The sequence below is a fragment of the Lonchura striata genome, chromosome 1 (assembly GCF_046129695.1).
Source record: "Lonchura striata isolate bLonStr1 chromosome 1, bLonStr1.mat, whole genome shotgun sequence".
In the NCBI taxonomy this organism is placed as follows: domain Eukaryota; kingdom Metazoa; phylum Chordata; class Aves; order Passeriformes; family Estrildidae; genus Lonchura; species Lonchura striata.
The window spans coordinates 121,924,068-121,936,184 of NC_134603.1; the positions used below are offsets into that span (position 1 = coordinate 121,924,068).

The 12,117-nt window shown below is 35.5% G+C and overlaps 1 protein-coding gene across 5 annotated transcripts in view; it reads left to right on the plus strand.

The window, feature by feature from the left end:
- ANKRD28 (ankyrin repeat domain 28) overlaps positions 1-12,117 on the plus strand; it is a 119,638-nt gene that overhangs the window by 70,366 nt on the left and 37,155 nt on the right. For all 5 annotated transcript variants that reach the window (XR_002466102.3, XM_021538156.2, XM_021538155.3 and 2 more), the window contains exons 4-6: positions 7,282-7,352; positions 10,232-10,432; positions 11,081-11,168. Coding sequence is in view for 4 of the 5 variants with exons in the window: in XM_021538156.2 (XP_021393831.1) it covers positions 7,282-7,352; positions 10,232-10,432; positions 11,081-11,168 (360 nt within the window). In the remaining variant the exon portion in view is untranslated. The remainder of the gene's footprint in view (positions 1-7,281; positions 7,353-10,231; positions 10,433-11,080; positions 11,169-12,117) is intronic.

Sequence of the window (12,117 nt, forward strand, 5' to 3'; positions counted from 1 at the left end):
TTTGATTGGAATGTCCTTTTCATCCCACTCCAGGGGATCCACACTGCTTTCAAATATGTATTGTGAATCATATATTGCAGTCACAATGTCTTTATATTACTTTGCTATAGACCTAAGTAACCCATATTGCACATCCTGAAGCTATAACTGATCCAACCTTTTTGCAGACCTTTTTGGAGTAAATTTTCAGTCTCAAGAGCATTCTTACTTAGTTGTTGAATTCTTGAGATATTTTCCTACTAAATCTTCAGGTTGCTCTGTGACCTTTCCTATGTCTTTCACCTGGACCGGGAATCCGAAGGTAATGGTTTGCATACAGGCTCCAAACATCAAAGAAAAATTGCTTTACTGACTCCATAATGGGCCTGGACATTAAATTGCCTTTTTTGGATTGTAGCTTGATAATCAAGTGGCATTCCTGTATTTGTTGTATAGGGAGGTAACCAAGAGGAGGCATGAAGATTATTTATAGCATCCAGAAGGATAGAACAGAAGTTTATATTTTACTCACTTAAGGATCATAATTTTAGAAGTATCTTCCTTTTTGTATTACTCTGGGAAGAGTAGTAGCACTCATCACAGTTGTATTTTTATGACCTTTGTACCGCTCTGCATCCTGGTACACAAATACATCTGTCTACTTTGCATAATTGCACTGACTTTGAGAGTGTAAATGATAGCAAGCTACTGAAAAGTACAAACGTATAATAGTTAAGTCTTAATTAACTGAATGGCCAGCTTTTTGTTCTTTCCAAGAAGTCCCAATTAAAAAAATCAAACCCTTCTTTAAGTCTGGCGTACAAACTATTCTGGAGATGCTTCTTGCTTTATAAAAAAATCCTTTCTAGCTGTCCTATGATTTTTAATAACATCAGAGTCTACTGTGCCAGGAAGTAAGAAGTCATGTGAAAAGCAGGACAGATTAGTGTGATCACCAAATGTATTTTTTTGATTATTAACTTTTTCCATTTATTTTCTAAAAATACTGTGGAGCTGTGGAGATGATTATTGCTTTCACTGAAATCAATGTAATTCATGAAAATCAACATTTGAGTTGTCTATTTCCTTAATGGATTTATTTACTATATTGCATTGATACTTAAATACTAACACAACACACTGCTGTTTGCTTAACCCAACATTTTCTCTGCATGAAACTCAGTGTTATGTGAGTGTGGCCAAACTCAATCTCATTAAGGTTTGGCAGCCCACAAGTTCTTGTTTCCCCTGGGTCAGGTGGAAAATATAAGAACCGTGCTGATGCTGGAAAATTGCCACTTAAGTAATAAGAGATTTTGGAAGATAATACAGACCTTTCAGTGTTACACCACTCTACCTCTGTTTCTTTCATCTAATTCTGAATCTCAGCAAGTATTAGAAATCCATGCCCTGACAGTCACATAGCTCAGCTGCCGAAAGGCTCTTGCTGCCTCAGTCCCAGCAGAATGAAGCTCCCTTTGTTGGGATTGCAGATGTACCCACACGCTCAGGGTGTTTCACAGGGGCCCCTTTGACACTGACTGTATCTTTCGGCCACTTCCTCTTCTTTTGACAGCGATGTTGGTCGATGTTTTTCTTTTCTAAGCTGGCCTAGCTTCCCCCTGGCAGCAGTAAAAGTCAGTTGCTGTGAAGAAAGTAGCTCTGATGTTCTTTGAGAGAAAAAGTTAAGCTGACTCAGGAAAAGATAGAACTGTTCAGTAGCTTGAGTCAGAGAACCTTGTGTTGCTCACTGAAGCTTAAGGCGGGGGCGGGGGGTGGCTGAGATGCAGCAGAAACTGAAATTCTGAAAGGAAATTGGCTTATATTGACCAAGCAGTAAAGTCCTGGAAGAATGGCTTCAACTTGATTGTGGTTTTCTTCCCTTTTCTGCCCAGTGTGTCTCATGTGTATTTGTTTTGGGGTTTGGGAGTGGTTTTGTTTGTTTGTTTCTTAAAGAACAAAAATAAAAATTGCTCTTGAAGTCTTATTCTGTTTGGACAAAAGATTCCAACTTGTTCCTCTTGGATTTTTTCACTATTCTATGTGCTGCTATGCATTTAGCTTTTAAATAGCAAGACGCTTTCTCTCCATAAAGTCTTACTCACTATTTTTGCAGCAATGATTTTCCAAGTCTCCAAGTTTTCAGTGGAAATAGTTTTTCATTACTGATTAGTCCAATTCATGTCTCAAATCTTCTTATACTTAAAAAACTTCTGTATCTCATTCTGGCTGTTTGCATATTTTTCTATCTAAGGAAAAGTCTTCATCTCTATCTGTTTATCCCTCAGTATGGTCTGAGAATTTCTGCTTGCCAGTTTAAGTGCTTTCAAGTTCATTGTCTCTAGATAAAAAAGTGGATCATTCAAAAGAAGAACTTCTGAACCTATTACTAGCTGTTAGGAAAATAATTAAGTAGAATCTAATTACAGTAGGACTAGTGATTATTCTTAGTGATTTAAACTTGAGATCTTCCTAATTTCTCCAAAGATAATATCTAAAATTATTTCAGAATACTAGTTTTTAAGACAAGATTTGATACTTTCTTAAATGCACTTTCTAAAGCTGTTATTTACATCTTCTACTCCTAAATAGACATTTCAAAGTTTCGAATACCGAACGTTGGGTGTCTGTATTGCATAACTGAATGAAAACACTTTTGCTTTCTTTGCTTATGTTATGATATTGCTCAGTCACTAGCACATCTTGTACAATAACAAAGGAAAATGCCATCCTTGAGAGTCTAAAAATACAGACTGCAAACAGAACAGTGGAAGGCAATTGAGTACTTAAATCAGTACTGTGAACAAAGATGAAAATGTCTTGTCAGTTCTGTTGTATTTTTTAATCTATTTCCAACTAGTGACGCATAAGTAATTCAGCCACTGCATTCATTAGTCTTCTGAGGATATTTCCAAATAGGAAGAGTTCTGGTGCAGAGGAGCTGTGGAGGAGTGTCACAGCAAGAGTTTTTGTGAGAGGAACACAGAGGTGGTGTGAGACAGGGCAGTGTGAGAGTTGCGTGGCAGTTTATGGGTGAAGAAAGAGATGCGTGGTTGTTCCTTGCAGCGTTTCCTACCCAGTTGTTCCATGTCAGGATATTCACACCAAGAAGTATGCAGAAATATATGTCCAGGAATTGGTGGCTAATAATAGCACATTTAAATGTGCAATTGCCACACGTGGGCTGATAGAATTATACCCTCCAGGATCATTCTGTAAATCAGTGCACATATTCAATTAAAACATTTGTCTCTTGAAACATAAATTTGCTATAAGTAAGCATTACAGAGCTTTTCAGTGGCCTCTGTACTTTATTTATTAAATAAAATGTGACTTTCTAATTGTCAGTTTTGTAAATGCAACTTGGCAAGATGAGATGTAACTATCGGGGACTAGGGAAGAAAATTATATAATACTTCTCTCTCACCCCACCTTCTACAGAGCAGAAGTCCTGCTTTAATATTTGCCTAGATGTGTAAACTTACTGGCCTGCACTAGTAAAATTAGTGATTAGGGGTGATCTTCTTTAATGTTTTGGCGTAGTGCACCAACATGGAGTAATAATTCACTTCATTTGGAAGGTGCTGTTTTAGGGGAGGGTCATTCACATTTTTGCTTCTTAAGTTCAAACTGAATATTTGTTCCAGCATTGTGATTTCTCTGACAAGTGCCCTCATCCTTTTCCTGCAAACTCTGTGGCATTAAAATAAATTTTATAGTAAGCAAATGGGAAGTTTTAATAAACATGTTAAGACCAGGCCCTTGAAGTCTTGAGGATCCAAGGGGCAGAGGCAGGGAGTGGGGAGAACAGCAGTTTCTTAGGGTTGTTTTTTTGTTTTGGTTTTTTTTTGGTTTTGCAAACAGGGAATTAAGATACACTGTACTGTGCTTTGAAAGAGCGAACTGCTCATAGCTGGCATTTGAAATGTGAGAAATGCCCTGGTTAACATGTCAGCAGGTTGGGCTTCACAGGGATAATATTGCATTGGCAGTGCTGTGCAGTAGGTTATGCACATACATGTGTTCAGACTCTCTTTAAGCCAAATGTGAAGCAATATCTTAAAGCAAGAGTTATTCAGTGGAGGTGTAACATTTGGTGTACATTTTTGTTACATTTATTTGCAGTGGTCTGGAGTAGGGCTTTACCTCAGATGATCAAGGCTGTAAACTCCCTCACTGTTGCAAGGTAGGACTGTGATGGGTTTGAAAGAGCCTGTGAAGGGTCAAGGAGGAACAGTGACATTTTCCCCAAATCATGTGCTAGGCAGTAAAGAGCAGCCTAAGGAGGATTATGTCCTCAGATACAAGGCTGTTTGGAGAAGCTCCTTTATGAAATTTAAATGATTCATGGCTTCTTGGAGATGATTAAGGGCAAAGTATCTCTCTATTAATTTAAAAATGTTATTTTGTTTAATGTATCTAAACTGGCAATCTCCCAGTCCCCAAGTTAATAATGCATATGTGGTTTTTCTTAAAACATTTATTCTGATTATTGCTTAAAAACTTTGTTTCAATATAACAATTTTGCAACTTCTTTAAGAGTTTTTGTTGTGGAAGGAAGAAAGAAGGTTCATGATTCTTTAAGTAATTCCATCAGAGATTCAGATTTGTTATCAAAAACCAACTTCGGATTTTCCTGTGTCAGGGAATCTACAGTTTTTTTGTATTTGAAAAATTAACTTATTTTAGTATCTGTATTTTACACTGTTTTAATGTGCTAGACCTAGGCATGCTTTTTTCTTTGGGTGGAAGACCACTTATGGAACAGTGGGCAGGTATTTGCTATGTTGATTTTTGTTCTTTTAAGAGGACCATGTTACTTTTAGATATCACTTCAAATTTCCTTAGACATTTCTCTGACTAATGCTGATTTTCTTTCTTACTTTCACATACTCTTTTCTTTAAATCTTAGCAAGTGTGATTAACTTATCATTGTGAAAACCTTTTGTATAGTATCTCTTTGTATTTATTTCTTCTCTCTTCTGGTGGAGTTTTTAGTCTGTGTGTTAGATTTACCAGAAATGTCAGTAAAATCTGAACACTTCCACACTGCTTGGACTCCAAGCACATTTTCATTGATAGCTAGAGCTGCAGTAACTGCTGCTTTTTTGGAGTTGAAACAGGCATTTCTTCTCTTCTGATGGGCACATTGCTTTTCCTATCTTGGGCTACATTACCTGGATGGATCTGAGCAGATCCCAAGTCTTGCAAATGCATTTTCCTCAGGAAAATCAGGATAGTAATGGCTTAGTAACTTACTCAGATTCTTTCAAGTGCTTTAAAGACGTTTGTATCCTAAAGTTGGAGATAGAGATCAGTTTATGAAAGTCTTTATTTTTTGATTGTTGGCTGCATGTGAAGTCAGGTGGAGCTTGGAGTACGATTTTGGCTCTTGTTTTTCGTCTTATCTGCTAATAACAAGATGTGGCCAACAGTTACCTGGAATATAATCAAGAATTACAGATACTTTTGACATACATTGATTACATTCTCACTTACCAATCATTACCTCATTATATTTGTGATGTCATTCATCACTTGCTGTCTTCTGGGAAGGATTGCCAAAAATCCTCAGGTGTTTCTAGTGACTTTTAGAATACTCAGATTCTTTCTTTGCTTGAGTTCTATACAAGACTTGATATAGTACAGTCTGCTATGGCACATGATGTGTTGCAGTACACCACTGGGTCCTTAGGATGTGTGACAAAAACAGATACTTGTGGTGTCTCCTAAACTTTTCTTAGACTGTGGGAGTTTTCTTCAAATGGTCTTGGACTTTCTTCCCTATTTACTAGTCTTATTTTTCAAAACCTTTTGTACTTAGGAAAATAGGATGATATCCTCTTCTGAAATTTAAGGAAAGACGGAAATCCCTGAAACTGTTGCCAACAGTTAGAAGATCTTAGTCTCTGTCCAGTGGGTGGAAGACCTAGGATCAAATTGGAAGTTGGGATCCTGCTTCCATGTTCTGTTCTTATGACTGAAGGGATGGATTGAGTAAAAACTGCAGAGAATTAACCTCAGATATTTGGGTTGCTTACTATATACAACCATGATTTTGTACACACTGCTGTGCTTCTTGGTCAGATGGGCTGGGAGAGACTTCTTTGTTGGTGCAGATCTCAGATCAAAATACCCCGTCTCTCAGTTGAATATCCTGATTTGACTAGAAAACTTTTTGGCATCTTCTGTCTTAATGGACTTCCATCCTTTTCTGTTATTTGCACAGAAAAAAGTTGTTTCTGACATACCAGTGTTTTGTTTAGCTTGAGATGTTAATCAGCTCTAGTCATGTAGCATTAATTTTACTGTGTGATTTTTTCCAACAGTATTTCCAAACTTTTTCTCAAAAATATAAGATTTTGTCTAAGCTATCCCTGTAAAATATCAGAAGTTTCAAAATAAAGATGGGTAAGTTTCCAATCAGGGTATAAATATCCTACAAGGTTCTGTATATGTGTGTATCAGTAAGAAATTAAATTATTAACCTTAATCATTAATTTTTCTTGTTTGTTGGAGTTCACTGGAAGTTAAGATGTAGTTCAGCTGCTTCCCTCAGGGGAAAGAAGTTCCCAAACCCTTCTTTGCTTTTATTATTAAGAAAAAAATTAAAATCCAAATCCAGGGTTGTGTCCCTTAGAGGTATTTGTGCAGCTTTATTTCCTGGAGACAGGGAGGGCTGTTCCTTTAGTGCTTTCAGAAGTAGAGGCATGTGGCTGTTCATCTCTCTCATGAAGGGAGGACCAGGAGGTACCAGGGTGGGCTAGGTGACCTGCTGGAGTAGTGAAGATCTATTTCCAAAGTAAGTCCCAGTAAAAGAATCATCCTCATTCTATATACCTGTCTATCAGACATGGCAACCACAAGGAAACTGCAGGCGTGGGGAATAAATGCAGAATCTTTCTGTATTTTCATAGAGAATTCCAACTATAATAGTAAACTATGAGATAGATATTTGTTGCTGTGTGAAGGCAAGGATTTCATCTTTCTTACACAGCAGCCTTTTATGTGGCTTTGGAAGGGCAAAAGATTATAGAGGATGACCTAGTATAAAAATATGAGTATATTTTGATATGGAAGAATATTATTGGCAATGTTAAAAGAATTTCTTTAAAGGGTTGACTTCATCTGGAAAAAGATTCCTTTTCATTTTTTCCATGAAAAATGCAAAGAAATGCCTAGAATAAGTAAATTAATTTTACTAGAATAAGTAGTTCTGTTTTGGAAAATATCTTCTTGAAAACATTTTAATAATTCTGTAAATACCTTTTAAATTTCTGTTGTTTTTATTTTTTGTTACAGGAGCTAGAGTTAATGCCAAAGACAGCAAATGGTTGACTCCTTTACACAGAGCTGTAGCATCTTGTAGTGAGGTAAGTTGCTCTTTTTGACTACTTTGTGTTAGAATAAGACATCTCAAATTACCTTCTGTCTGTTGTTCATTTTTAAAAAGTAAAACTACTCCAAACGTTTGGAATTGCAGAACATTTTTGCCTTTTTTTTTTTTTTTTTTTTTTTTTTGCCTTTTGAGGGAATGTATATATGTGTATCTATTGCTTAAGCAGTAAGAAAGGAGGAAAACCATAAACTCGGAGTTCTCAGCTTTGCTCTCTGTGACTTCCCTAGCAGAGTACTCTGCATGCAGTGTTCTCAAGTCCATTTAGTTCTCCTAAGGTAACCAGAATGGTTTGACATGAGGAAAGTACAGATGAATTAAGACTTAGAACAACTTTTACAGCTTAGTCTTTGCATTACTTTGTAATTTTTACATGCTTTTGTGTTGAGGCGTTGAAGAAGTAAATGGTTCTATTAAAGGCCTGGCAGTGTCTTTTTAAAAAAAGTGATTAATTAATAGTATTGAATATTACTTTAAAATTCTTATGTTGAATATAGATTGCTTCTTGAAGTCTACCAGTTATACAGTTGTGAGAATATCATAATGCAAGAAATTACTTCGTTATTGTTTCCCTGTGGTGATTGTCCTAATAAAAAATTTAAATGCCTGTAGAAGATCAAAACAAACAGAGAAATGCTGATCTTGTTATGTGGAAGAGTTTATGCAAAACTATCTCCTTTGAGATCCTGAATCAAACTGATGCTCATTTCAGTACGTTTCAAATAAAGGTTTTTTATTAGTAAACTTTTGTTTGGGAAGATATAATTGAATATTTTAGTTTTGACAAGCATTGAACTTCAAGTGTTTGATCCATGAGCTATCTAAACAAGCCTTGTTTCAATTTTTGCTTTTGAATTCCCTGGATAAACTGCAGTATTTTGTCACTAGCATTAATAACAAAGTTATGTAGAGATCATGTTATTCAAAAAAACAGTGTTTGAAAATGAATCTTCAAGGGCTCCTTATTCCCAAATGCTATTTGTTCTTGAGCTATTTTTAGGCTGTTCCTTTGGGAGCTGACCAAAGCACCAAATGCTGTATTCTTCAGAGCTGAGGAACAATAAAAGCTCTCCACATCAGTAATGCTTGCAGAGGCAGAGGAGTGCTGCAAACAAACTGGGATTAAATGATAACTTCAAGAAATGCAACCATGGTCATAGTTTTTTTTTTTCCTAAATATGGAAGATTTCAAACAAAACATTAATCAAAGGCAAACAAGACAAGTAAGCCAGTCAGACGCTTGATAGACACTTGTCAGAATTCTCTATTTATAAACACAGTGAATCATGGGAGCCCATATTCAGGGTTGACACGTGTAGGCACTGTTTTCTAGCTGACAGACCTATATGGGTTTGGGGCACTGGATGAAAAGCTGTAATGAAAAAACTGGATAATGATTTCAGTAAAACATCTGGACTCTTGAAGTAAGGACAGCTGCAATTAAACAAGGACATTGAAGCTTAAAAAATAGCTGGAGTTATGGATTTAGCTGTCAGCTGCACAAGTTCAGGCAGCTTCATGTCAAGACAGTCGCATTTCTATTTGTGTGTGCCTGCTGTATGTTGCAAATTAAAAAAAAAGAAACCCCAAGTGCATTCAGTCATGAAATTCATTAATGCAAATGTGCATAAAAGTGAGATTCATTATTTTTATACTAATACTGGGGTGCTTCCTTCTGCAAACGAGGTAATAGCTGTTCTGAAATTTCCTTGTTTTGATATGGTATTTCTTAATATTTTGTTTTAAAAAGATAAGCCTTAAAATATAGTTAGTTTTTTAAAGTACTAAATCTGCTTCAGTTTCTCAGACAAGATCTATTCAATTTTCTCATTAAATTACAAGCCTGTGATGCAGTATTTTCCCTTTTGTGTTTGTTCCTATCTTCTTTTTTATTAACAGTACAAGAAATTTTAAATATTATTTAATCTAGTATAAATAGGTTCAATAGTGACTTAGCATTCTGCCTATAGATCTTGCTGTTATACCAGAGTGTAATTCAGAATCTCTAGTAAAAACTTGTGGTAACATGTTTCAAGTTCAAAGTGGTAATCAATTATTTGTGTGTTCAGTGACTGAGTTGGCAGTCACCAAAAGCAATTAGTGGAATCATGGGAAGGTCACACAGCAAATGCAAAATGCAATATTCATCATTGTGTTGATACTGCCAACACATTTATTTTTTTATGCATTCCAATTGTGTGCATATATTTTAATGGGATTTGTTTATCTTGCTGTAAGAATTACAGTCTTATTTGTCAAATTTTCACAGATTGTTCTTCTAACAAAAGGAAATTAATAATCATTTTGAGAGATGGAGTTCAGGGCAATATTTTAAAACAGTTTTCAGGAGTTTTGCAACAGTGTATGTTGAAACTTTTTGTGACCGTGCACTGTTTTATTTCTGGTTCTCTAAATGTACATTTAATAATCTCGGGTTTGCCATTTGTAGACTTGGACAGTTGAAAAATTTTACTTGGCAGATTGATGGAAATTCATTATAAGTTCATAGTACTTCACTAATCCTTGGCTATGAATTCCACTAATGGAAGAAATCCTAGGATGGTTTATTAAACTTGAGAAATCAATTGTGATAACAAAAGAATTTTCCATGTGGCTTAAGGAACTGGATGAAAGATCTGGAAATGATTGATTTGGTTAAAATATTCACTTGAACATTGTTGTCCTTGAGAACATCCCCAGGTTTGGATTTATGATAAAGTACAAATCCAAAAGTGTCCCAAAGAATGTTTGGGAATGAACAAATTGTAAAGAGTTGTTTCCACTGTCTTAAAATCCAAGGCTGGCAATTCTGATCTTTACTAATAGGTTTGGGGTTTTTTTTGTAAATGCTTTCAGGATGCAGTTCAGGTGTTGTTAAAGCATTCAGCAGATGTCAATGCTCGTGATAAAAACTGGCAGACACCCCTACACATAGCAGCCGCAAACAAAGCTGTGAAGTGTGCTGAAGCTTTGGTGCCTCTCCTAAGCAATGTAAATGTGTCTGATCGAGCAGGCAGAACTGCACTGCATCATGCAGCCTTCAGTGGACATGTTGAGGTAAAAGTTAATTTTCTTGTCTTCCACTTGTTATTCTGTCCCTCACATTTCTGATATTTTATTTTTGAGTTTAGAACCATTACTCTCCCATTCCCTCAAAAATCCTCAACCCCTATTTTGTATTTGAATTTGTTTCCCATATGTACACCTCTGCAGAAAAGTTGTGGAAAATAAATGTTACATCATTTAATTTAAAGTTTATTACAGTGTTCACTTTTCTTATGACAGAAGCAAATCTGTTAAGTGGAGTTAAATTAGTAACAGGTAAATTTAAAATGGAAAAGCCAGGATGTTTTTCTGTTCAGTATATAGCGAACATAGGAACTATGTTGTCACTGAAATTTGGAGGAAATATATGTAATAACCTCTGACTCATTACTCCCTTAGTAATAACCTGAAGATTTAAAAGATTTCACGGCTTTGCACTATTTAACTGAGAAGTGTTTTTGTTGACATCAAGTTTTGTGTTCCTTACAGTCACTTCAATGTGTCAGCCAGTTTTTTCAAACTTACAGAATATTCAAAATCCAACACATATAAATCCTCTGAAAACCCATAAATTTTTGTTTTCTTCCATGGTTTTCTCTGTTGAAGCCAAGTTTTTTTCCATTATGAATAGAAAATTTCTGTTCTTTTTCTTTATCTCAGATGGTCAGCTTACTGTTGTCTAGAGGGGCCAATATTAATGCATTTGATAAGAAAGACAGACGAGCTATACATTGGGCAGCATATATGGGTATGTACATATTTCAGTTGATTAATACCTAATAATATGAGTAGTAATAATAAACATCATCTCATGTTTAGTAGTTTGAAATATTTCTATGAAAAATATTTGCTTTGTAAGCATTGAGGTTATCTGTGTCTGCCAAAAAAAACCACTAATAGTATAATTCAAATTGCCTTGTAAATGTGTATTTTGTGGTGAGGAAAATCAATTTGTTGAGAAAAGTAAGGTAACTAATTTTGTTCTTTAAAAAGGAGGAACTATGTTCTTCAGTCAGCAAGTCTAGTCACAGGTGAAAAATTTTGCAGAGATGCTAAATAAAAAGTAAGCAGTTAATACAAAGGATACCTGAAACAGAGGATCATTACACATCTTCGGGGATTGTATTTTCAAAATATATTTAATCTATGAAACTACAAATTCTTGCTTCGCCATTCTTATTCCAGGAGTGGATAATTGTTGTTCTCAAGGTCTTGATCAGTGCCCTGGCAATACTTTCAGAATAATGTTCTTCCTTGCTTTCTGTCAGACTTGAAAAGAATTGAATGTGCCATTCAATTATGAAGTGATCATCAGAGCAATAATACTCTTAATTTATTATGTGAAGCTGGATGAGATTGCACTTCAGGAATTGATACCAGTACTTAAGACCCCAGAAGTTAAAGAACAATCTTCATTATTGATCTAATGTTCTTTGAATATTTTGAATTAGTGTTTTTAATGTACTTATATCTGCAAAGCAATGTCTGTGGCAGTCTGTCCAGCCACCTTACTGAATGTGGTTATTTGCAAAATTTTGTTGAATGAAACTTGTACATGAAATATCAGAGAAATTACAAGTGTCAATGAGAGGCCAGAGACACCTTCTGTCTTGTGCTTGCTTAGATGAGAGAAAAGTCTTCTGTTTTGCAGATAAGCTGCATTTATTCCAGTTTTAATCAGTGCTATTTTGTAGGCT